Source organism: Pristiophorus japonicus, chromosome 6, assembly GCF_044704955.1.
Source record: "Pristiophorus japonicus isolate sPriJap1 chromosome 6, sPriJap1.hap1, whole genome shotgun sequence".
Lineage (NCBI taxonomy): Eukaryota > Metazoa > Chordata > Chondrichthyes > Pristiophoridae > Pristiophorus > Pristiophorus japonicus.
This window is the reverse complement of record NC_091982.1, coordinates 19,294,975-19,322,047: the sequence shown is the minus strand read 5'-3', so window position 1 is coordinate 19,322,047 and position 27,073 is coordinate 19,294,975. Positions and strand designations below refer to the sequence as shown.

General features: G+C 46.4%; 1 protein-coding gene across 2 annotated transcripts in view; it reads left to right on the top strand.

The window, feature by feature from the left end:
* fdx1b (ferredoxin 1b) overlaps positions 1-15,891 on the top strand; it is a 39,271-nt gene extending 23,380 nt beyond the window's left edge. Inside the window, exons 2-4 of one of the 2 annotated variants that reach the window (XM_070882686.1) lie at positions 10,208-10,332; positions 11,903-12,032; positions 14,902-15,891. In XM_070882686.1, the coding sequence (XP_070738787.1) occupies positions 10,208-10,332; positions 11,903-12,032; positions 14,902-15,013 (367 nt within the window). In that variant the 3' untranslated portion in view covers positions 15,014-15,891. Of the gene's footprint in view, positions 1-10,204; positions 10,333-11,902; positions 12,033-14,901 lie in introns of both variants that reach the window. The other variant, XM_070882685.1, reaches the window with a different exon arrangement.
* Positions 15,892-27,073: the final 11,182 nt, after the last annotated feature.

Genomic DNA, 27,073 nt, shown 5'->3' with positions numbered 1-27,073 from the left:
CTCTGTCAAGCCCGTGTGGTGGCTGGTGTACAACGGTCACCACACGTTAAAAAATCCAAGCACAGGCATCTTCCACCCTTCACGATGTAGTTCAGGACCTGGAATATTAGGTCCTTCATTGAAACACCTGTGAACTCATCCCTTTTTGGCGTGGAAGCAAGTCATCCTTGCTTCGATTGCCTATGATTGATGATGATTGATTGACTCCCTTATCATTCAAAAATCTGTCTATCTCCACCTTAAATATATTCAATGACCCAACCTCCACAGCTCTCCACAGATTTACAACCCTCTGAGAGAAGAAATTTGTCCTTCTCTCAGTTCTAAATGGGTGACCCCTTATTCTTAAACTATGCCCCCCCGTTCTAGATTCCCCCACGAGGGGAAAAATCCTCTCTGTATCTACCTTATCGAGCCCTCTCAGTATCTTATTTGTTTCAATAAGACCCATCTCTCATTCTTCTAAACTCCACTGAGTATAGGCCCAACCTGCTCAACCTTTCTTCATAAGTGTCATGTATGTATGCTTAGGTTTACTAGCCACCAGGTGGCGCCACTGTCGGAGGTCATTGGGCTGTGTGGCCCTGGTATAAAAGGCCAGCCATCTTATAATGTGAGCACTTTGGGCCATAATAAAGTAGAGCCAGGTTTGTACCTGTTCGGAGTTTACAGTATTCAGTCTATTGAGTTATTGTATACACAACACATGGCGACGAGGTAACAAGAACCTTCGCATGCAAAAATGAGCACAATTGGAATTCTGGAGTGATTCATGGAGGGAGAAGATTGGGCGGACTTTGTAGCCCGCTTGAACCAGTACTTCGTGGCCAACAAAATGGAGAAAGAGGCAGACGCAGTTGGGCACCGGGCGATCCTCCTCACGGTTTGTGGTCCGAAAATCTATGGACTCAAAGAATCGCCTCTCGCCCTTGTCCAACGGACAAGGACTATGAAACATTGTGTGCTCTGGTATGTGACCATCTCAAACCAGATGAAGGCATCAGCATCTCAAGATATCGATTCTATACGCACGTTCGTTCTGAAGGGGCAGGATGTATCGGAATTCGTTGCCGACCTAAGACGTCTAGCTGGACCATGTAAGTTTGAAACTGCATTGGCAGACATGCTGCGGAACTTCTTTGTAATCGGCATCAACCACGAGGTGATCCTGCGAAAGCTACTGACGGCGGAGATGCTGGATTTGAGCAAGGCCATCACGATTGCCCAATCATGTATGACGACGGACAAAAGCTTAAAGCAGATAGCATTGAAAACTCGCCAAGTACTGTAAACAAAATAGTATCGTCGTTTAGCAGAGCTGCATATGGCAGGGCCTACACGACTGCGTATGTGAAACCTGTGGCTGCTCAAAGTCTGCCAACACAAATGAATCTGATATCACCGTGTTGGCATTGTGGGGGAAATTATCAGCATCATCAGTGTCGTTTTAAACAGTATATTTGTAAAGGCTGTTCGAGAGTGGGGCATCTCCAGTGCATGTGTCCGCAACTGAGCAAGCATGCTGCGACACACCACGTGGCAGATGATGACCAGTCTAGCACGGACCGGATATGCAATCCGAGATACCAGTGGAGGAAATGTATGGACTGTATTCGTTCCTAACAAAGAGCCAACCGATAATGATTAATGTGAAACGTAACGGTGTGCCGGTATCGATGGAATTGGATACAGGTGCGAGTCAATCAATAATGAGCGAGAGGACATTCGACAGGCTGTGGGATACTAAGGCTGTGAGGCCTAAGCTGAGTCCAGTCAATGCCAAGTTGCATACGTACACTAAAGAATTATAACGGTGATTGGCAGTGCAGTAATCAAGGTGTCATATGATGGTGTGGTTCACGATTTACCATTATGGATTGTTCCAGGTAATGGTCCAACGCTGTTTGGCAGGAACTGGTTAGAAAAAATCAAATGGAACTGGAATGATATCAAAGCATTGTTGTCGGAAGAGGATTCTCCATGTGCTCAAGTGCTGAGCAAGTTCCCTTCGCTGTTTGAACCAGGCATCAGCAATTTCACGGGAGCCAAGGTGCAGATCCATGTGGACTCAGATGCAAGACCCGTCCATCACAAAGCTCGGGCTGTTCCGTACATGATGAGGGAGAAGGTCGAAATCGAACTGGACAGACTCCAGCGTGAAGGGATCATATCACCGGTCGAATTTAATGAATGGGCCAGCTCCATTGTTCATGTGTTGAAAATTGATGGCACTGTCAGGATTTGTGGAGACTACAAGGTTACGATCAATTGAGTTTCGAAACAGGATCAATACCCGTTACCGAAGGCTGATGACCTGTTTGCAACGCTAGCCGGGGGGGGAAGTCATTCACAAAACTGGATCTGACGTCGGCCTACATGACACAGGAGCTGGTCAATACATTGAAGAAACTTACGTGCATCAACACTCAAAGGACTGTTTAATCTAAACTAGTACTCTTTTGGAATTCGCTCGGCTGCAGCCATATTTCAGAGGAACATGGAGAGTCTACTGAATCCATCCCTAGAACCGTCGTGTTCCAAGATGACATACTGGTCACAGGTCGTGACTCCGAGGAACATCGGAACAACCTGGAAGAGGTTCTACATCATCTGACGAAGTGGGACTCAGACTGAAATGCTCGAAGTGTATTTTCATGGCACCGGAAGTCGAATTCCTGGGGAGGAAAATTGCTGCTGATGGTATCAGGCCTACGGACTCAAAAACCAAGGCCATCAAAAATGCACCCAAGCCTCAGAATGTGACGGAGCTGCGTTCGTTTCTTGGTCTACTCAACTACTTCGGTAATTTCTTACCGAGATTGAGCACTTCATTAGAGCCACTGCACATGCTGCTAAGAAAAGACGACAACTAGGTTTGGGATGCGTCTCAAGATAAAGCTTTTGAGAAAGCTACTAATCTGCTTTGCTCTAACAAGCTGCTGGTACATTATGATTCATGTAAGCGTCTAGTATTGGCCTGTGATGCTTCGTCATATGGAGTTGGTTGTGTGCTCCAACAAGCTAATGGGTCGGGCAAATTACAACCTGTTGCTTATGCTTCTAAAAGTTTGTAAAAGGCGGAAAGAGCCTACAACATGGTAGAGAAAGAAGCACTAGCCTGTGTGTATAGGGTTAAAAAGATGCATCAGTACCTGTTTGGTTTTCGGATTGAACTGGAAACAGATCACAAGCCGCTCATTTCATTGTTTTCGGAAAACAAATGTATCAATACCAATGCATCATCCCACATCCAGAGGTGGGCGCTGACATTATCTGTCTATGATTATGTCATTCGCCATAGACCTGACACTGAGAATTGTGCCAATGCACTGAGCCGTCTGCCGTTGCCCACACCGAAGGTGAAAACACCACAACCGGCAAATCTACAGTTGGGCATGGATGCTTTTGAAAGTGAAGGAACCCCTGTCATGGCCCAACAAGTTAAGACCTAGATCAGCCAGGACCCGATATTATCGGTTGTGAAACATTGTATCCTTGGTGGTGATTTGCTTGGGTATGGCAGACCAATGTGTGAGGAGACCAAGCCTTACATCCGTCGCAAAGACGAACTATCCATTCAATCAGATTGTACACTGTGGGTTAATCGTGTTGTTATGCCCAAGAAAGGCAGAGAGAAATTTGTGCATGATCTACGTAGCACGCATCCTGGTATTGTCATGATGAAAGCCATTACCAGGTCTCATGTATGGTGGCCTGGAATTGACTCTGATCTGGAATCATGTGTGCATCAGTGCAATACTTGCATGCAGATTAGTAAAGCACCAGCGGAATCGCCGCTGAGTCTGTGGTCGTGGCCATCTAAACCATGGTCCAGGATCCACATCAACTTTGCAGGTCCCTTCCTGGGAAAGATGTTCTTAGTTGTGGTGGATGCTTATTCCAAATGGATACAGTGTACAATCATGTCATCCAGCACATCCACAGCTACCATTGAGAGCCTTCATGTCATGTTTGCTACACATGATCTGTCTGACATCGTTGTAAGCAACAACGGATCTTGCTTCACCAGTGTGGAGTTTCAAGAGTTCATGAAACTCAATGGTATCAAACATGTGAGGTCATAGAAACATAGAAAATAGATGCAGGAGTAGGCCATTCGGCTCTTTGAGCCTGCACCACCATTCAATAAGATCATGGCTGATCATTCACCTCAGTACCCCTTTCCCGTTTTCTCTCCATACCCCTTGATCTCTTTAGCTGTAAGGGCCATATCTAACTCCCTCTTGAATATATTCAACGAACTGGCATCAACAACTCTTTGCGGTAGAGAATTCCACAGGTTAACAACTCTCTGAGTGAGTGAAGAAGTTTCTCCTCATCTCGGTCCTAACTGGCTTACCCCTTATCCTTAGACTGTGACCCTTGGTTCTGGACTTCCCCCAACATCGGGAACATTCTTCCTGCAGCTAACCTGTCCAGTCCCGTCAGAATTTTATATTCTATGAGATCACCGCTCATCCTTCTAAACTCCAGTGAATACAGGCCCAATCGATCCAGTCTCTCTTCATATGTCAGTCCTGCCATCCCGGGAATCAGTCTGGTGAACTTTCGCTGCACTCCCTCAATAGCAAGAACATCCTTCTTCGGATTAGGAGAAAAAAATTAACACAATATTCCAGGTGTGGCCTCACCAAGGCCCTGTACAACTGCAGTAAGATCTCCCTGCTCCTATACTCAAATCCCCTAGCTATGAAGGCCAACATGCCATTTGCCTTCTTCACCGCCTGCTGTACCTGCATGCCAACTTTCAATGACTGATGTACCATGACACCTAGGTCTCGTTGCACCTCCCCTTTTCCTAATCTGCCGCCATTCAGATAATATTCTGCCTTCATGTTTTTGCCACCAAAGTGGATAACTTCACATTTATCCACATTATACTGCATCTGCCATGCATTTGCCCACTCACCTAACCTGTCCAAGTCACCCTGCAGCCTCTTAGCATCCTCCTCACAGCTCACACTGTCACCCAGCTTAGTGTCATCTGCAAATTGGGAGATATTACACTCAATTCCTTCATCTAAATCATTGATATATATTGTAAATAGCAGGGGTTCCAGCACTGAGCCCTGCGGCACCCCACTAGTCACTGCCTGTCATTCTGAAAAGGACCCATTTATCCTGACTCTCTGCTTCCTGTCTGCCAACCAGTTCTCTATCCACGTCAATACATTACCCCCAATCCCATGTGCTTTAATTTTGCACACCAATCTCTTGTGTGGGACCTTGTCAAAATCCTTTTCAAAGTCAAAATACACCACATTCACTGGTTCTCCCTTGTTACATCTACTAGTTACATCCTCAAAAAATTCTAAAGCTTTGTCAAGCATGATTTCCCTTTCATAAATCCATGCTGACTTGGACCGATCCTGTCACTGCTTTCCAAATGTGCTCAATTCATCTTTAATAATTGATTCCAACATTTTCCCCACTACCGATGTCAGGCTAACCGGTCTATAATTCCCGTTTTCTCTCTCCCTCCTTTTTTAAAAAGTGGCGTTACATTAGCTACCCTCCAGTCCATAGGAACTGATCTAGAGTCGATATACTGTTAGAAAATGATCACCATTGCATCCACTATTTCTAGGGCCACTTCCTTAAGTACTCTGGAATGCAGACTATCAGGTCAGCAACATTCAAACCAGCATTCAATGGACAAGCAGAGCATGCGGTCCAAACCATCAAGCTGAGTATGAAACGTGTAACTCAAGGTTCACTGCAAACTCGCTTGTCACGCATATTGCTTAGTTACAGGACAAGACCCCATACGCTTACCGGGGTCTCCCCTGCTGAACTATTGATGAAGAGAGGTCTCAAGACCAGGCTCTCTCTTGTCCACCCTGACTTGAATAATCATGTCGAATAAAGACATCAAAGTCAGCAAGGATATCATGATCACGCTACTGTGTCACGCTACATTTCTATCAATGATCCGCTGTATGTACTGAATTATGGTCAAGGTTCCAAATGGATCGCCGGTACGGTTATGGTCAAGGAGAGTAACAGAGTGTTTATCGTTAAGCTCAAGAATGGGCAAACATGCAGGAAACATGTCAATCAGATAAAGCTGCGGCACACGGATGAACCAGAACAGTCTGAGGAAGACACGATCAGTGACCAACCAAACTACCCTCAGTCATCAGAGGACTCCGCTGCCATCAATGAATCTGGACTTTCAATCCCTGACATGGTCATTGCCACTCCCATCAGATCGGCTACCCAGCCGCCAGTCATGACAGACTCAGAATGCTCACCCAAGGCTGGAGTTGAACTGAGATGTTCAACTCAGGAGCGGAAAGCCCCGGACCGTCTCAATTTGTAAAAAGACCGTTACTAATATCTTAAAGGGGATATTGTCATGTATGTATGCCTGGGTTTACTAGCCACCAGGTGGTGCCACTGTTGGAGGTCATTGGGCTGTGCGCACGTGTGTGCAGCCCCGCTATAAAAGGCCAGCCATCTTGTAATGTAACCACTTTGGGCCCTAATAAAGTAGAGTCAGGTTTGTACCTGTTCGGAGTTTACATTATTCAGTCTATTGAGTTATTGCCTACACAACAATAAGTCAACCCCTTCATCTCAGGAATCAACCTCGTGAACCTTCTCTGAACAGCCTCCAAAGCAATTATATCCCTCCTTAAATAAGGCGACCAAAACTATAAGCTCTAGGTGTGGTCTCACCAATACCCTATACAGTTGCAGCAGGACCTCCCTGCTTTTGTACTCCACCCCCCTTGCAATAAAGGCCAACATTCCAATTGCCTTCTTAATTACTTGCTGTACCTGAATAATAACTTTTGTCTTTCATGCACAAAGACCCCCAGGTCCCTCTGTACTGCAGCATTTTGTAATCACTCTCCATTTAAATAATAATTTGCTTTTTTATCTTTCCTGCAAAAGTGGATAACCTCACACTTTCCCACATTATACTCCATCTGCCAAATGTTTGCCCACTCACTTAGCCTGTCTATATCCCTTTGCAGATTTTTTTGTGTCCTCCTCACAACTTACTTTCCCACCCATCTTTGTATCATCAGCAAACTTGGTTACATTACACTTGGTCCCTTCATCCAAGTCATGAATATAGATTGTAAATAGTTGAGGCCCCAGCACCAATCCCTGTGGCACTCCACTAGTTACTGTTTGCCAACCGGAAAATGACCCATTTATTTGTTTTCGATTAGTTAGCCAATCCTCTATCCATGATAATATATTATCCCCAACTCCATGAGCTGTTATCTTGTGCAGTAACCTTTTATGTGGCACCTTATCGAATCCAAATACACCACATCCACTGGTTTCCCCTTATCCACCCTGCTCGTTACATCCTCAAAGAACTCCAGTAAATTTGTCAAACATGATTTCCCTTTCATAAAACCATGCTGACTCTGCTTGACTGTATTATGCTTTTCCAAATGTTCAGCTACTGCTTCCTTAATAATGGACTCCAGCATTTCCCTAACGACAGATGTTAGTCTAACTGGTCTATAGTTTCCTACTTTCCGTCTGCCTCCTTTTTTAAATAGGGGCGTTACATTTGTGGTTTTCCAATCCGCTGGAACCTCTCCAGACTCCAGGGAATGTTGGTCGATTGCAACCAATGCATCCACTATCTCTGCAGCCATTTCTTTTAGGACCCTAGGATGCAGGCCATCAGGTCCAGGGGACTTGTCCAGCTTTAGTTCCATTATTTTATCCAATATGAAGTAGTATTACACTTTAGCGCAGCAGACGTGCCTGTTTGTTACTTAACCTACATTGCAGGGAGGAATAGTTATGCCTGAAACTACTATATCATTGCTTCTGATCACTTATCCACTTATTGATTAATAAATCTGTTTATAGCCGAGTGAAGTTAAGGAAGATCATGTGAGGGAACATGATATAACCAGTAGCCAAAATACAGTAACTAAGGTTTTCTAATTGATCTCTGGCCTCATTACAAATTATCTTCATATTGGGTAGGTAGGCAAAGGCACACTCTAGGTCATAGGGATGAGGGCGTGTTTATGGCAGTGGTCGGAGATGTTGAGGCAAAGAAAAATATTTAGAGTAAAAATACAAAACTGTAACAGTTACATTTTGTCTAGCACTCCAGGACTGGGGAGAGGAAAGTCAATGAGGTCAGATTCCTGATCACTATCCAGTAATTCAGCTGAAAAGTGCCCATTTATGGACAGTAAGTGAGAACAGGATCAGGTTTGGCGGCAATGACCCCCGTGATCAAATAGCCTGTTGGCCAGCCATCGTGGGCTGCGCTCAGGGAAACCAGCCCTTGGGATCGCCTGCAACAAAGAAGGTAAGTAACTTACCTGAATGTGGAGCTGGGAGTCGCAGGAGTGGTGCTCTTGACCCCACATTTAAAGAGCGCGGGCCGTTGCTAGCTATTGCTACCCCGCCCACTGATCACCGGCACTAGCCACCCAGCTACCAATCCCAAACCCAGTCTGATCTCTACCTCCCCAGCCTGGTCACTAGTTTCCTGACCCTATCTATCTCTTCCCAACTGGCTCGCGATCTTTCTCCCCCCAGCCTCCAAGTTCTCCCCTCTCCTGGGCACCCATCCCCCTGACTTGATCACATAGAAACATAGAAACATAGAAAATAGGTGCAGGAGTAGGCCATTCTGCCCTTCTAGCCTGCACCGCCATTCAATGAGTTCATGGCTGAACATTCAACTTCAGTACCCCATTCCTGCTTTCTCGCCATACCCCTTGATCCCCCTAGTAGTAAGGACCTCATCTAACTCCTTTTTGAATATATTTAGTGAATTGGCCTCAACAACTTTCTGTGGTAGAGAATTCCACAGGTTCACCACTCTCTGGGTGAAGAAGTTCCTCCGCATCTCGGTCCTAAATGGCTTACCCCTTATCCTTAGACTGTGACCTCTGGTTCTGGACTTCCCCAACATTGGGAACATTCTTCCTGCATCTAACCTGTCTAACCCCGTCAGAATTTTAAATGTTTCTATGAGGTCCCCTCTCATTCTTCTGAGCTCAGTTGATCCAGTTGATCCAGTCTTTCTTGATAGGTCAGTCCCGCCATCCCGGGAATCAGTCTGGTGAACCTTCGCTGCACTCCCTCAATAGCAAGAATGTCCTTCCTCAGGTTAGGAGACCAAAACTGTACACAATACTCCAGGTGTGGCCTCACCAATGCCCTGTACAACTGTAGCAACACCTCCCTGCCCCTGTACTCAAATCCCCTTGCTATGAAGGCCAACATGCCATTTGCTTTCTTAACCGCCTGCTGCACCTGCATGCCAACCTTCAATGACTGATGTACCATGACACCCAGGTCTCTTTGCACCTCCCCTTTTCCTAATCTGTCACCATTCAGATAATAGTCTGTCTCTCTGTTTTTACCACCAAAGTGGATAACCTCACATTTATCCACATTATACTTCATCTGCCATGCATTTGCCCACTCACCTAACCTATCCAAGTCGCTCTGCAGCCTCACAGCATCCTCCTCGCAGCTCACACTGCCACCCAACTTAGTGTCATCCGCAAATTTGGAGATACTACATTTAATCCCCTCATCTAAATCATTAATGTACAGTGTAAACAGCTGGGGCCCCAGCACAGAACCTTGCGGTACCCCACTAGTCACTGCCTGCCATTCTGAAAAGTACCCATTTACTCCTACTCTTTGCTTCCTGTCTGACAACCAGTTCTCAATCCATGTCAGTACACTACCCCCAATCCCATGTGCTCTAACTTTGCACATCAATCTCTTGTGTGGGACCTTGTCGAACGCCTTCTGAAAGTCCAAATATACCACATCAACTGGTTCTCCCTTATCCACTCTACTGGAAACATCCTCAAAAAATTCCAGAAGATTTGTCAAGCATGATTTCCCTTTCACAAATCCATGCTGACTTGGACCTATCATGTCACCTCTTTCCAAATCACCACTTACCTGCAACATTCTCAGCACCTCGCCAGTTTGATGTTAATGAGGTCTGAGGCCCAATATCGGGGTGCCTAGGAACTCCTCATTCCGGCACAGGGAAGGTTGTACAAGGTCTGTGGGAAGAACAGGCTTGATGGAGTGAATGTGTTTTTCTCATTTCATACTTTATCACGTTCCCTGTAATTATAGAACTTAAATTAATTGCTGAATACAACATGTAGCTTTGGTTCGACTAGAGATTTAATTGTTTTCTCGTTTAATACTTCAGCAGGTCAGATGATAAACTGATAGTGCACTTCATCAATCAAGATAATGAAAAATTAACTGCAGTGGCAAAGGAAGGTGAAAGTCTGCTTGATGTTGTGATCAACCATAACTTAGATATTGATGGATTTGGTGAGTGTCGGAAAAACTAACTGTCAATCTCATACATTACTTGTACGTATTCATATTTCAGACAGTCAATGGGCTAAGTTGTCTGTGTAGTTTTCAAAGCAGTACTTCATGCAATTTTCTCTTCTCCTGCTCTGAAGGCACTTATTTCTGCAGAGATACGGTTGCACACGCAGCAATAGTTCTCCAGTAGCTGCCTTAATGACCACTCTTCCTGCTTGAGCCATAGCAGTGAATGTCACAAGGCATCCTACCATGGTGCACATCACAGAGAAAAGTAGAGAGTAAGGAGATAGTTCAGCCCATCTAGTTTATCTCCCATAACTACCCTTTGAATGGCTCTACCACTCTACCTGGAATACCATTTCAGCTGTTAATCCTCCTTCCCCATATTTAGCAGAGAAGTACTGTCCAAATTTTAGTGACCCAACAGCCACTCTCAGCTGAGATTTGGAGTTGAGCTAGTCACCTTCCTGGTATCTGTGGCAGCTTCTCACTGAATAAACTTGGATATGATCCAAGCATCAGCTCCAAATGGAACAGATATAACAAAATTAAAATAACTAAATTGAAACAGCACACATTGTAAGAACATAAGAACATAAGAAATAGGAGCAGGAGTAGGCCATACAGCCCCTCGAGCCTGCTCTGCCATTTAATACGATCATGGCTGATCCGATCATGGACTCAGGTCCACTTCCCTGCCCGCTCCCCATGACCCCTTATTCCCTTATCAGTTAAGAAACTGCCTTAAATTTATTCAATGACCCAGCTGCCACAGCTCTCTGAGGCAGCGAATTCCACAGATTTACAACCCTCAGAGAAGAAATTCCTCCTCATCTCAGTTTTAAATGGGTGGCCCCTTATTCTAAGATTATGCCCCCTAGTTCTAGTCTCTCCTATCATTGGAAACATCCTCTCTGCATCCACCTTGTCAAGCCCCCTCATAATCTTATACGTTTCAATAAGATCACCTCTCATTCTTCTGAATTCCAATGAGTAGAGGCCCAGCCTACTCAATCTTTCCTCATAAGTCAACCCCCTCATCTCCAGAATCAACCTTCTCTGAACTGTCTCCAAAGCAAGTATATCCTTTTGTAAATATGGAAACCAAAACTGCAGGCAGTATTCCGGGTGTGGCCTCACCAACACCCTGTATAACTGTAGCAAGAGTCCCCTGCTTTTATACTCCATCCCCTTTGCAATAAAGGCCAAGATTCCTTTGGCCTTCCTGATCACTTGCTGTACCTGCAGACTATCCTTTTGTGTTTTATGCGCAAGTATCCCCACTCAAGACATTAGCCAGGGTTGCAACGTAAGACCACTATCCAGTGTCGCAAAGTGCGCCTGTGTGGATGTCGGGTGAGCACAGGATCAGGCTTGGCTGTGCTGCTCTCCATAATCAAATAGCCTGCTGACATTCATTGTTCAGTCTTATAGATGAATAAAGGCCACTGTGGTAAGGTACTGGAGAGCTGCCATTGCCTGCAGAACTATACTGTAGCAAGATCAGAGCCTTCAGGATGGAGGGCGGGAAGAAAGCAAAGTAAATCTAACATTTGCTATTACTTAGGTGCATGTGAAGGAACCCTGGCTTGTTCAACATGCCACGTAATCTTTGACAAGGAGATTTTTGAAAATTTGGATGCGATCGCAGATGAAGAATTGGACATGTTGGATTTAGCCTTTGGACTGACTAACACGTAAGAAATGCTTTTCCAACTAGGAGTGTGTTCTAGCTGTGAGTCTATTGTGTATAATTGCAGTCAAATTTCTTTCAACTACAATGGGTTTTTTTTTACCATTCCCTCACACCCACTCCCCACCACCACCAAATGGACTGAAGGACAGCTTCATGGAATTCACTAGCTGCCTAGTACTTTACCCAGGTAGTGCTTCTTCATGTGTGAACCCAGAGAATGACTGTCAGCACATTATTCAACCATGGAGGGATCATAGCTGAGCCCGACCCTGTCAACCGACATCCAAACATTTTTCTAAAGTAGGATTCACTGAATAACACTCAGGATTATACGATAATTTTTGTTGAGGGAGACCCTTCAGAAAAAACCTACAGTGCCCTCATCACTGCATCTGACTGTTTGCTTCTTAAATGCTGCAACAAGAATACAAGCTGAATGTTTTCCTCTCCTGGGGCCAGGGATATTGAGGCAAATACCGCTACCCGCCAGCTGATCAGCTAGTTCAGCACAGACTGGGAGTTGAAACTAGAATCTTCTGTATTTTTTTATGGCTTTCATATATGGCTTTTACCACCTGAGTTACTAAGGGCTATAGAGAAAACAACCTAAACTAATGGCCCTGTGATTCCTCCAGGGTAATTCTGATGGGAGCCCAGTGCAACCCACCTGAAAAAGGCAGAGGCCTAGAAATTCATCTCTGGCGCAAAGCAGCGGTATTGGATCGGCTGCCCATTATACGCAGTGCCTGATATTCAGTTCCATTGACTGGATGTCTATCAGGCAGCCAATTCGATACCACCCATTTTGCACCATTGCCTGAGATGACTTTCTAGGCCAGGGACTCAGTCACACTGAGTTCTTTGCCAATTCCAGATGTTCTCGGCTGCCTTATTCATTTTTCCCTTTTCCCATCCTGTTCAACATCCACTGTTTTCTCCTTCTGTCATTGAGTGGCGCAGATACTTCAGGGAATCAAATATGGCCAGAGTGATCTCCTGGACTAGTTTCAATCGCCTGGATGGGTCGGAGAGGAATTTTCCCAGATTGTTTTTCCTCAATTGGTCTGGATTTTTATCTGGTATTTTGCCTCTCCCAGGAGATCACATGGCTCCGGGTGGGGTGGAGTGTAAAATATTGCAATGCATGGGGTATCGCAGTTGTGTAGGGCAAACTGGTTGGGCCGGATGCTCTTTACCTGTCCGCCATTGTTCATAGATTTATATGCAACCTTCAGGGCTGCTGGCCGAGGGCCGTGTGGCTCTTTGTCGGCCGGCGCGGACACGATGGGCAGAAATGGCCTCCTTCTACGCTGTAGATTTCTATGTTTATGTTTCTAAGTGCTTTGATATGTCTTGCTACACATGAAGAGCACTTGCTGTTGTTGCTTACTGGCAATGTCACTTCGAGAGACCGCAGGATGGCTGATGTGCAAAATGAATAAATGTCAGACCGATGCAGTGTGTGGTGCTCTTAAGAGGTTGGGGGGAAGCAGAGGGGGCTTCACTGTGCATCTAGCTCATGCTAAAACCGATCCGGGATACTCGGTGCTGACACCAGCTGTATGAAATGCACAATCTTATGTCCCCTAGCACGAACATCCCTCACCTTGATAAACGTAAAAAAATAGAAACTTGAACTACCATATGGGCTACTTTGGCCTATATTAGCAGATGGAATTCACCCTTGTCCTTTCAAGTAGTATTGAAGTTCAGTGACTGTTGAGAGGCCTTGAAACTATCTCTGCAGCACTATTTCAAAGGGAATGCCAACAGATAAGAGCTCCCACATAGAAGAAAACTATCTGACTCATTCAAGAAATGTTCCCTCAGTCAAATTAAAGCAGCAAACTGCCAGTGTCTAATGCATAACCAGATGCATTTGATCTGTGTGCATTACAACGACCACAGATGTGAGTGAATTAAGCCCAGTGCTGCACTATTACTATCTCAGCATCCTACCTATTGTACATCCACTGCAGTTATTGTGAGGCGATATCTAGACGCAAAATGTAAATAGTGCTTAATATGCTAATTTTGGTTGTTCCCATGGTGAAGAGAAATGTAATCAGTTTTTCTACGTTTCTTCTTCTCCTGAAGGCCGTAAGGTTCCGCGGCACCCGATGCCCTCCGATATTTTTCCTCAGTGGTTATTGTTCATGTGGAATCTGACAGCGAGAGTCAGCAGGCTATTCTACTTTGGGGATATCACAACCAAGCCAAATTGTGTCCTCGCCTGATGCATAGCATTAGTGTATAACTGCCATTTGATGGCAGTGAGCAGAGCTCTGTGCAATCATAGATCTACCCAACTCAGACTGTGTAATTCAAGTCTGTCTGTTTCACATTATTCTCAGCTATGCATATTTATCAACTAATTCAGAAATATTGGGCTGTCTAAGAAAGATCTGATCAGGATCTGAGAATACTGATAAATGTGTTGGTGGCACTGGAAGCTGTAGAACAACCCCGACCAGAATGTTTATTTTGCAACTTATTTGGTCAAGTAAAGATCAGAAGCTTTTATTTTAATTGCGATGTGGCTTTCAACATTTTAGATCAGATATTGTTGCCATTAAATTATTTCTGCTTTGAGATCAATCTTTGCACTTTTGGTTTAGATAAAATATAGACATACCCAACTCAAAGTATAACTGTCCCTAAAGGCCAGGCGCCAGTTCTGGCTAAATTAGAGCCTTTTGACATCCAGAACTGGAAAAGGTGCAAAATCAGGTGGGATAATCATGGTAGGCGTTCTTTGTTGGTGATAAAAATTAATTGAACCTTAGTAACCTCAATAATGAATACCTCATTCCCTCAAGGGGAGAAAACATTTAAAAAGTTCTCACAAAACTATAAATTCTCATTTACAGGTCCCGTCTGGGTTGTCAGATTTGTCTAAAGAAGTGTTTGGATGGAATAACTGTGAAGGTACCAAAGGAAATGTCTGATGTCAGAAGATTAGTCGATACAAAAGAACTGTGATGTGGAACATCTTACAATGTCAAAGAATCTCGGCAGCAAGTCCCAATCCTGTTATAGAAGAGACAACACTACGCCGCACGATATTAAGAAACTTTAACCAGGTCCCAGTAAAGTCTAACTGTGGCATTGCCAATGAAGATGTCAGTGATGGATGGGACTTGTAATGGATAAACATTAAACTGATTTGATAGTGACATCATAGCAAAGTACAGTAGACCAATCCCAGTAAGAAAAATGCCTGTTGGTGTTGAATAAATTTACTGTCTCTTTTTTAAAGTTTGTGGCCAGTAAGTGATTGGGGGAGTGAAACACTATCCCTTCCTTCACCCAGTGTCAATATCAAGCATCTCCAGGTCAAGCCGTAAAGCTCAATTCAGATACAGAGTAAAGCTTATATGGGTACAGTAGCAGAGTGATTATGTTACTGGACTAGTAATTCAGAGGCCTGGACTAATGATTCAGAGACAGGAGTTCAAATCCCACCAGGGCAGCTGGGGAATTTAAATTCAGTTCATTAAATAAATCTGGAATAAAAAGCTAGGATCAGTAATGATGACCATGGAACGACCGGATTTTCGTAAAAACCCATCTGGTTCACTAATGCCCTTTAGGGAAGGAAATCTGCCTTTCTTACCTGGTGTGGTCTATATGTGACTCCAGACCCACAGTAATGTGTGTCATGCATCTTACATTATTATATATAACTGTATCCTAACATGCTATACATGACTGTGATAAGATATGACCTGTAACCACCAGCATACCTTACCACCAGGGGTGCACTTGCAAGAGACAGGTATATAAGAACAGGTCTCAGGCAAGTGCAGCATTCCAGAGCTGGGAAATAAAGGTGCAGGTCCAGAGTGACCTTGACTTCACTACATGCCTCGTGTGAATCTGTACTGAGGGGACAGGACTTTACAGTGGCGACGGGTTACGGGATTACAGAATCCACAGAATGACGAACAACGGATCAGATGAAAAGTACAATGCGGGAGACAATTGGGAGGACTTTATAGAAAGGCTCCACAAAGCTTTGTAACCAAAGACTGGTTAGGCGACGATAAGGCAGACAAGAGAAGAGCCCATCTCTTGACCAGCTGTGACTCGAAAACATACGCTTTAATGAAGGATCTGTTGGCACCCGAGAAACCAGCAAGCAAGTCGTTTGAAGAATTGAGCACACTGGTAAGAGACTACCTGAAGCCAGCGAGCAGCTTTCACATGGCCAGACACAGGTTCTACAACTACAGATGCTGTGTGGGCCAGAGCATACCCGACTTCGTGGCGGAACTTTGGAGGTTGGTTAGTTTATGTGAGTTCTCCGATGAACTGAGGAGAGAAATGCTGAGAGACTTTTTCATTGAAGGAATAGTCCACGCAGACATATTCCGAAAGCTCGTCGAGACCAAGAACCTGACCTTAGAGGCAGCAGCACTGGTTGCACAGACATTCTTGGTTGGGAAAGAAGAAACAAGGTTGATTTACAATGCAGGTACGACAACTAACGAAATATCGGAAGAAGAAGTTCACAGCACTGAACAAGCTGCTACCCCCACACAGAGACAAAACCGGGAGAACAGGCTCTCGACAGCAGGCAGAAGCCATCAAGGGCCACAGGAACGGCCGTTCACACCTCATCAACCCACAATGCGAGCAATCAACTACAAACTGAGAGAAGCTCAAGAGCGATCAGCCAGACGCAGCTCATTCTTTGAACAATGGAACAGGTCTGTGCTGGAGGTGTGGGGGTGGGCACTCGTCAAGGGGATGTCGATTTCAGCAAGCTATTTGCAGAAATTGTGAATATACAGGGCATTTGGCCCACATATGTAAAAAAATGGCAGCTCGGCTGGTATACGAATCGGATGGGTCGGAAAGCGGACCAGAAGATGGTGGGGACAGTACCCGGGACACCACGATCAATGGCCGCTGCTCCTACAACAGGACGCCTCCTATAATGATGAGGTCCTACTCAATGGGATATCTGTCAACATGGAGCTGGATACAGGAGCGAGTCAATCTCTCATGGGCGCTCAACAATTTGAACAACTGTGGCCGCATAAAAGAGACAGACCAAAACTCACAAGGGTCAACACCACACTAAGGACCTATACCAAAGAAATCGTACCAGTCCTCGGCAGCAACATGCTCTCTGTCACACACAAAGGGACAGTGAACCGACTTCCCCTGTGGATTGTCCCCGGAGACCCCCCAGCACTGCTGGGGAGAAGCTGGCTGGCAAAACTAAACTGGAAATGGGATGATGTCCATGCCATGTCATTAGAGGAACGGACCTCCTGCTCAACAGTTATAAAGCGATTTGAACATCTCTTTCAGCCAGGTGTGGGCACTTTCAATGGGGCCAAAGTCAAAATCTACATCACACATAATGCTAGACCGGTCCATCACAAGGCCAGAGCAGTACCCTATGTGATGAGGGAAAAGATTGAACACGAACTAGACAGGCTTCTGCGAGAAGGCATTATATCACCTGTGGAATTTAGCGACTGGGCAAGTCCCATCGTCCCAGTCATGAAGCCTGATGGATCCGTATGAATTTGTGGGGACTACAAATCTACCATAAACAGAGTCTCCCTACAGGACCAGTACCCGCTGACCAGAGCGGAGGACTTATTTGCCTCATTGGCTGGAGGTAAACTTTTCTCAAAATTAGACCTCACATCTGCGTATATGACGCAAGAATTGACCAAGGAATCCAAGCTACTCACCACCATCAACACACATCGAGGCCTTTTCATGTAAAATCGATGCCCATTCGGCATCAGGTCGGCAGCTGCCATATTCCAGCGCAACATGGAGAGTCTGCTCAAGTCCACCCGGGGACGGTTGTATTTCAAGACGACATACTTATCATGGGCAGGGACACCGACTCCCATCTCCGTAATTTGGAGGAAGTACGAAAGTGGTTGGATCGGGTAGGCCTACAAGTCAAGAAATCCAAGTGCCTGTTTCTCGCACCCGAGGTTGAATTTTTGGGCAGAAGGATTGCCGCTGATGGAATCCGCCCAACAGAGTCCAAAACAGAAGCAATTCGCCTGGCACCCAGGCCCCGTAATGTCTCAGAACTGCGCGCCTTTCTCGGGCTACTCAATTACTTTGGGAACTTTATGCAGAACTTAAGCCCGCTGCTGGAGCCTCTCCACGTGCTACTCAGGAAGGGGTGCGATTGGTTTTGGGGGGACACCCAGGAACGCGCCTTCAATAAGGCAACCTTCTGTGTTCCAACAGTGTTTTGACTTTCTTTGACCCAGGTAAAAAGCTAGTTCTCACATGCGATGCGTCAGCATATGGGGTTGGGTGCGTTTTGCAACATGTCAACAGTGCGGGCAAATTACAACCCATAGCTTATGCCTCCAGGTCACTTTCGTGGGCGGAGCGCGGGTACGGAATGGTAGAGAAGGAGGCGCTCGCATGCGTGTATGGTGTCAAAAAGATGCACCAATACCTTTTTGGGGCCAAGTTCGCGTTAGAAACCGACCACAAGCCCCTCACGTCCCTCCTATCCGAGAGCAAGGCAATAAACGCCAACGCCTCAGCGCGAATTCAATGGTGGGTACTCATGCTGGCGTCCTACGATTACACAATAAGGCACAGACAACTGTGCCGACGCGCTCAGCAGGCTACCCCTGGAGACCACGGAAGGATCTGACGAACAGGACTGTGAGATAGTCATGGCAATCAATACCTTTGAGTCCACAGGTTCGCCCATGACGGCTTGCCAAATCAGAGCCTGGATGGCCAGCGACCCCACGTTATCCTTAGTAAAAATATGTGTCCTAACCGGTGACTGGGCAGAGGCTCACGATGTCTGCCCCGAGGAATTAAAACCCTTTCATAGGCGCATGCATGAGCTATCACTACAAGCAGACTGCCTGATGTGGGGCAGCCGAGTAGTCATGCCTCTGCGAGGCAGAGAGGCATTTCTCTGGGAGCTCCACCGCGAGCACCCGGGGATCGTTCTCATGAAGACCATTGCTAGATTCCACGTCTGGTGGCCTGGTATTGACGCGGCCTTGGAGCTCTGCGTCCGAAGGTGCACCATTTGTGCCCAACTCAGCAATGCCCCCAGAGAGGCTCCACTGAGCCCCTGGCCCTGGCCTACCAAACCGTGGTCGCGGGTGCACGTAGACTATGCGGGCCCATTCATGGGCAAAATGTTCCTCGCAGTTGTATATGCAATTTCAAAGTGGATCGAATGAACCATTTTAAACTCGAGCACAACCTTCACCACTGTGGAGAGCCTCGCAACCATGTTTGCAATGCACGGAATCCCTGACATATTGGTCAGTGACAATGGTCCATGCTTCACCAGCGCAGAATTCCAAGATTTTATAATTGACCACGGCATAAATCACATCAAGACGGCACCGTTCAAGCCAGCCTCCAATGGCCAGGTGGAGGGAGCAGTGCAAATCATTAAACAAGGCATGCTTAAAATCCAAGGTCCCACGCTGCAGGGTCGCTTGTCGCGACTGCTGCTGGCATACAGATCTCGTCCGCACTCACTGACTGGGATCCCCCCCGCGCAACTGTTGATGAAAAGGACTTTAAAAACAAGGCTCTCATTAATCCTCCCAGACATGCACGAAATCGTTGAGGCAAAGCGTCGTAAGCTGACTGAGTACCATGACAGAAATTCGAGGGGGAGATGGCATGAGACAGGGGACAAAGTGTTTGTACTAAACTATGGCAGGGGTCCCAAATGGCTTGCAGGGACAGTAACGGGCAAGGAAGGAAACAGGCTACTGGTAGTACAAATGGACAATGGCAAAACCTGCCGGAGGCATGTAGACCAAGTCAAAAGCAGATTTACCAACAACACTGCGGAACCAGAGGCAGACTACAATGTGGAACTCGCACCACATCTGGTGGACAGACAGAGGGAACAACCTGAGGAAAGGGCAATCCCAACAGACAGCCCAGGCGAGTCAACAACAATCACACCAATCGAAACAGACAGCCCAAGCGAGATACCAGCAACCACACCCAAAGAAAAACAGACACCAAGGCAAACAACTGAACCACAATTCAGACGCTCCACGCGAGAGCGTAGACCACCTGAGAGACTGAACCTATAAAGACAATAAGACCTTGGGGGAGGGTGATGTCATGTATCTTACATTATTATATATAACTGTATCCTAACATGCTATACATGACTGTGATAAGATATGACCTGTAACCACCAGCATACCTTACCACCAGGGGTGCACTTGCAAGAGACAGGTATATAAGGACAGGTCTCAGGCAAGTGCAGCATTCCAGAGCTGGGAAATAAAGGTGCAGGCCCAGAGTGACCTTGACTTCACTACATGCCTCGTGTGAATCTGTACTGAGGGGACAGGACTTTACAATGTTTTTGACACTTAACTGCCCTCTGTGTTCAAGAAGGCGAATCACCACCACCTTCTCAAGGACAATTAGGGATGGGCAATAAATGCTGGCCTTCCCAGCGATGCCATGAACAAAAAAAAAACCCAGCCATAATCTCAGAAGAATGCGTACTGCAGCAATATTACTAGTTCCAGCAGGAACAGTGTTTGTCTGGCAGGGGCCCTCTGCAAAGATTCGGTTCGGGGCCCTTACATTTTACTAGACAATAATAATGACCAGTACCTACTCAATCTGGTGTCAAATACGATTGTGAAAAGGCATGTTTGCAATAGGTAATATATAAATCTAATTGACAAAATGATCCGAGATCATCTATTGCCTTTCACTGGATCTGCTCAGGCCATTGAGCAATGGCATGGTTTGCACGGTCTCAATGTCACCCTCCCACTCCACTTGTAATTCCACGTCCCACGGCAACTATTCTGTGACCTCGGACAAGAGATTGCCACATAAGTAACAAATTAGGTAAGCAGTTGTGTGGTGCGGGCTGAGATGTGCCCAAACTCATTTCACAGCCGGCTTCAAAGGAAACATTCATTGCATCAGTCTGAAATGGCAATGAGCCCAGATCCCAGAGGTGAAAGGTTAGTGTCTAAATCTTATGTGCCCAAAGGAAATATTGTTATTTTACAACTCGGCACATCATAGGCCAGATTCATTCAACAGGAGACAGTGAGTGCGTTATAAATGTGACAAGTTATGTTTTGTAATGCATCTGTGACTGGAGGTTAGTGGGTCAAAAGCCAATTATGTGCCTCCAGCGACAGTCACTGTTCACGTTCTCAGTTCCTCACTCCCCTCCCCCACTTAGTGCCCGGTTTGTAACATGAAGTCCACAAAGTTTCACTCTTCCTCACTTCTATGATTGAGTGCATTCTGTTCTCAGACATTAAGGAGACTAAGGGAAAAATTTCTATCTGCGCTATTAATTCATCTATTTTGTTGTGAATGCTTCACGCATTCAGATATTGTGCCTTTAGCTTTGACCTTTTTCTATGTTTCCCTGATGTCACCTTAGTCACTGATGCCCTATTACCTTTGTTACTCTCTCTGTCCCTTCCTGACCCACTTTGCTTATTTTTACCCAAAACTCTGCTCTGCTCTCGAGCCTTGACATTTCCCTCGCTGCTTTTAAATGTGCTCTTCCCTGAATCCTCCCCCCTTCCCTTCATTAGTTTAAAGCCCTGCAACACGCAACCTCATCCTGCTGTGCCACTCATCACAACCCCATCATTCTGCCTTCCCCACCCTACTCCCACACATCCTTACTCACACCAGCTTACCTTGCACCTCCACCCATCCCTCTCGATCTACATTATCACATCTCCATTTTACCGGCCACCCCTCACACTCACCCTTGTCCAATTATATCAACAACAACACAAGGATAGGCACTTGGGCCCTTTATCCAATGCTCATGTAAAGTTTATGTTGATGTGTTGTCAAACATTGAAATCTTTATTTTCAACACTTTGCATTCTTGGACAGACTTGTAATGCACCTTGGAAGTGACTTAGTGAGTTGTAGTGAATGGTGAGACATAAGGGTGCCCCCCCCACCCCCCCCCCCACCCCCCCAGTGGTGAGGATTGTGAAAGAAATGGCTTGGACATTGCAGGGATGCTCTATGGAACTGATGTGGGGTGGTGCCAACCTGGTGCATCATGTGGCAGCTAGGGTCAAGTGAAGTAAATGTGGCCATGGTAAGGCCATCCTTGGCATCCCAGGCAGCAATGTGGTCGGGTGCTGATGCCCTGTGTCCTGTGCAGCATCAGGTGACTGCGGAGAAGGTTGGTTATTGTTGTTGGTGATGCTGGTGTGTTCAGTGATGTTGGTGTTGGGGCTGATCGAAGTCGGATTCTGAGGACCAAGGTGAGATTTTTTTCAAGGGCTCCAATGCTGCTGGAATAGATGGCAGGTGAGGTTAAGATAGAAGCGATCTGTCAATGGTCAGAGAGGTTGCTCCAAGGAGGTGACAATATGTTTTAGTGCTGTTGATTGAGGAATAAAAGTTCACTGCAAACATTTCCAAATTGCATACAACGCAAAAGTGTCTTCCAAATCCTGAAGGCTTCAGCTTCTGACATTGGAAAGTGAACAGCTGTGAAATGGTAGCTTTTATACCACTTCTGCAGGTGTCAACTAGTCGAAGCAATGGAGAGTCATTGAGAACCCGTCACACTTACTTGGTGTGTTCCCCGGGGACGGCAAAATCGTCAAAAGCTTGGTAAAATGTTAAAAGTGCCTGGTTAAAATCCTTTTAAATACCTTTAAAGTATCTGTTAAACATCTTAATTGACTGGCCCGCCGCTTGCTGTTGGGTCTGCGATCTGCACGCAGACCTGCCACTCGAGAAACTGACACGGAGGCGGGTTCACAGCGGACATTCAACCCGCTGTCAATCAGGGCTACTTTGATAGCAGGCCTGCCTCCAAAGCTGCACTCGCAGGGCTGGTAAGGTTCCGGCCTGTGTGTGGTGACCAGTGTTGTGGTTTATGTTCTGCCAGGATCACTGGGCAGTAACCAGGAAAGCTAACTGATTTTTCTTCCCCCCACCTAGTTTAGGGATCCTGAAGGTAATAGTAGCCCAATAATTATGCAGGAGAGATCAGCTAACTTAGCATTGTCTGGAAATTGAACCTCGGACATTCTGGGCCGAATGGTACCAGCTTTACCAGCTAGGCGTGTGGCTGTAACAATCTTCATTCTAAATTTATCTAGATACACCTATGAATTTAACATAAGAATTCTACTCTAACGCAGGCACAAATAATTTACATAATTTGGCCATATTTTAGCTCAGTGGTAGCATTCTCACCTCTGAGTCAGAGGTGATGGGTGTCACTCCAGAGATTTAGCACATAAACTGACACTGAGAGATGTAGATTTTAAAATGAGGCCCTGTCTGCCTGCTCAAGTGGACGTAAAAAATCCCATGGCACTGGTAGATGATGAGCAGGGGAGTTCTCCTATTGTCCTAACTAACCTTTATTCCTTAATCAACAGCACTAAAACATATTGGCCTGGATTTTATGGTCAGCGGCAAAGGTTTGACCCTCGCCATTCACCTCGCTGACAGCAGCCCACAAAGCTTTTGCAGGCTTTAGAGCAGAGACTTGCTCTCATCTTCTAAAGGAATGAGACTCCACACTTGTAAAATAAATTTTTCAGGGCCAGAGAGGTTGTTCGGCAGAAATTATCACACCGTTAAAAACTCACTTACTCCTGAATGCAACAACACTAACTTTTTCAGCTGTCTTTAGTGAGGAACGTCATCATCATAGGCAATCCCTTGAATCGAGGATGACTTGCTTCCACGTCAAAAAGTTCACAGGTGTTTCAATGAAGGACCTAAGATTCCAGGTCCGAACTAAATCCTGAAGGGTGGAAGGTGTCTGTGTGTGTGGTGACCGTTGCACACCAACCACCACACGGGCTTGACAGAGCTAGGTCTTGGTCCAGTGGCAAGGATTAACCAAGACGACTGGAGGCCAGCCCTCCTGCACGGACCTAGTGCGCACACATATCACAGTGTGGGCTGGCCCGTGCTGCCCCTGGGCCCTCGCCTCTTCTACGCCCCAAACCCACGCCTCTCCTGGGCCCCAATCACGCCCCTTTACAATCTCTCGCCGCTCCTTCGTCCTGACCTCACTGCTCCTGCTGTATCTGCCCACGCTCCAATCACCGACCTGGACCTTGGTGACGTCACTCTTCACTGCCGTTGCTCTCCTGCTCCAACACGTGCTGCTCCGATGGTGGCGGCCTAGCCCAGCAGGCTGAGCGGCCCCTGGCCTGCAAGCACCTTCGGAGCAGGCCGAGGAGCAGAAGGAGCAGCGTGGCGGCCTAGCCCAGCAGGCTTTAGTGAGAAACTAGTGGGCAAGTACAGCAAGTTCATGCTGTAGCATTGATTTCAGTACCGAGTTTATCGGCGAGGACTGCAACAGAGCACCCTGTGGAGGAGTGGGGTACCTCCGACAGCAACCTCCGGATTTCTGCATTTAACTGCCCATATGCGGATGCCAGACTTTGCTGTCTGATTTACCCTGTTATAACGGTGAATGCTGTTAGCCTCACCATTATTCTTATTGCAGAATCCGGCCTATTATCTAGTCACTTATCTCATTGCTGTATATGGGACCTTGCTGTGTACAAATTGGCTCCTGTCTTTGCCTACCTTACAACAGTGACTGCACTTCCAAAATACTTCATTGGCAGTGAAGGGCTTTGGGACGTCCTGAGGATGTGAAAGGCGCCATATAAATACTAGTTCTTTCTTACTCTTTCATCTATACTTGGTCACTTAATAATGGTTAAAATTTAGGCAGACAGTTTCATCATGAGAGCTGGGCTTACTGAATGTAGTGAAAACGTTCATTAAAAGCTGTGTAGCCATAAGCTGTCTTTAATCCTCTTCAGAGAATGACGTATGCATAAAGAGAAAAGAGCAAAAAGATGTACTGATTCTGATGTTAGGAATTATGCAGCAATCCTGAGACAAGTTTTGAGCACTGGTGTCTAGGAATAAGCAAGAAACACAGAAATGCAGCGGGTTCCTGCTGAATGAAAGGACTAGAAGTGAAGTTACCAGCTGTCCAATTTTCTGTGGGCATTCTGGAAATTCCTAAATTGTAAACCAGGCACCAAAATCTGTTCTCTAAAACAGAAGTCTGGTTATCCCACTGGAGAACATTAATTTCTAAGGCTTACAATGAATTTTCAGCACCAAATAAACAAATATCAAAATTCAAGCCATGGCCCCACACCATGCCCCATTCCTACCACATTCCCACTCTCTCCCCAGGCAACCTTTGACCTGCTAACCCTAACTGTAGGAACTGTGACAGCACTGCATGTCCAGAAAAAGTCAATTGTGATCTAAACCAGCCCAAAGCCAACTGCCTTGAACACACAAGGGCCGTTAAGAAGAGAAAATGGCAGCCAACTTGCTTCCACCCACTTCCGGTGGGTCCCACGGCAGTTGCCATGTTGGGCAGGCCAATCGCGCTGCCATTGCCTGCGCTCGCTGCAGAGATTTAGATTAGGCAGATCGTGACATCAATGAGTGTGCAACGCTGATTTGATGCGCAACCTGCCATTTGGACATCACCGCACCACTTAGAATGTGTTTGGGTGATGTGCCTGCCATGGTTGAATAGCTGCCAGCGTGTGCAAGGTGTGAGATGTGGGTGTGTTGCAGCAGTGGTAAGTGTGTGAGGGTGAAGTGACCAGCCATGTGAGGTCACTAAACCTTTTGTGGCGCTGGATCCAGGTCCTGGGGAGAACACTGGTGGCCATGACGAATTGTGCAATCTCTTCCGAAATCCTTCTGCTGATGAGCTTCGCTGGCCTCTTGCCTCCTTGAGGGTAAAGGGCAGCCCGCCGTCGTCCCACCTCCGGGATCAAGGCCTCCAGTTCAGCATCGGAAAAACGTCTCGCCCTCTCTCTTCCCTGCTGGGCCATTTTGCCTTCTCATCTGACGATGAGATGCTTCTGCAACAAAACACCTCCAGTTTAAGCAGTGCAGAGAGCCCAGGCCAAACTTTATTGGTCAGTGGACTGCGCCTGATATTGCAACCCCCTCCCTCCCTGTTGAGCGTTCCAATCATGTCAATGAGCAGGCAACATGAATTTTCCGTGCTGCCTGCACCACTTAGAAGAGGCACAGATAAATAGCTCTGGCCGGTGCCCCCGCCCCTTATCCAACTCACCCTGTTTAGACTTAGCGGCTCCCATGCCGACCGAGAGCAGGGAGGCTTTCAGCTCTGGGCCTTCCAAAGGCCCCAGACCAGGTGAGGTGCATAGGAACCCAGCATAGAAGCATGGTGGGAAAATCATTTTTCTTTATACTTCAATCTTAGGTCTGATAAGGCCTCTGGCTCCATTCCAATTTTTTTGGCCTCTCTCTTTGGGGCGGCTGCCTCTGTTGCATCTCTACAGGCGTGGGCCACCCACCCTGACATTAAAGTGATCACTTGCCTGGGATTTGGGACTGAGTCAATGACCTTGCCAAGTGGCAGACGGAAAACTCTGTGTTTCCAGTGGCAGAGCAGGAATCTGTCAATTTAGGGCCCAGGTCTCTAAGTTTACAAATCGGAGATGATCTTCCTGGACATGCCAATTGCAATTTCTGCCCCCAACTCTCCACCCCCACCCCCCAGATCCGGCAACTCCAAACTAAGGAATTGATGGAGCTGCATCTGTGCATCAGCATGCTTACATCATGTCATTAACTGAACTAAGATGAGTGTGTTCAGTGGGCCAAGGACCAGTTTGTCGCTCCAGCAGCAGATCTGGGAGCGGCACACGAAGAAGCGGGTGTTTGCTGCGGTTGTCGTGGTTTATAATTGCCTGTGCTGTGCCCGTCAGGGGTTGAGAACGCTGCATTCACGTAACACTGCCTTCTATTCACTCTATTAAATTGCTCCAATATTGCTAGACCTGCAGCCATCAGTACTTTACAGTAGTGCTTACACTTCTGGATTACAGGGAATGTTTGATTCTGGAGATTCTAGCTGGCCAGCAGGGGGCAGCATTGCTATTAACTGCTACTAAGAGCTGCCTGTGGAAGTTAATTGAGGAGGTGCCACCTTTTACATAACCAGACAGATGTAGTGAGCTGGGGAGAGGGAGGAGGCGGGTGATG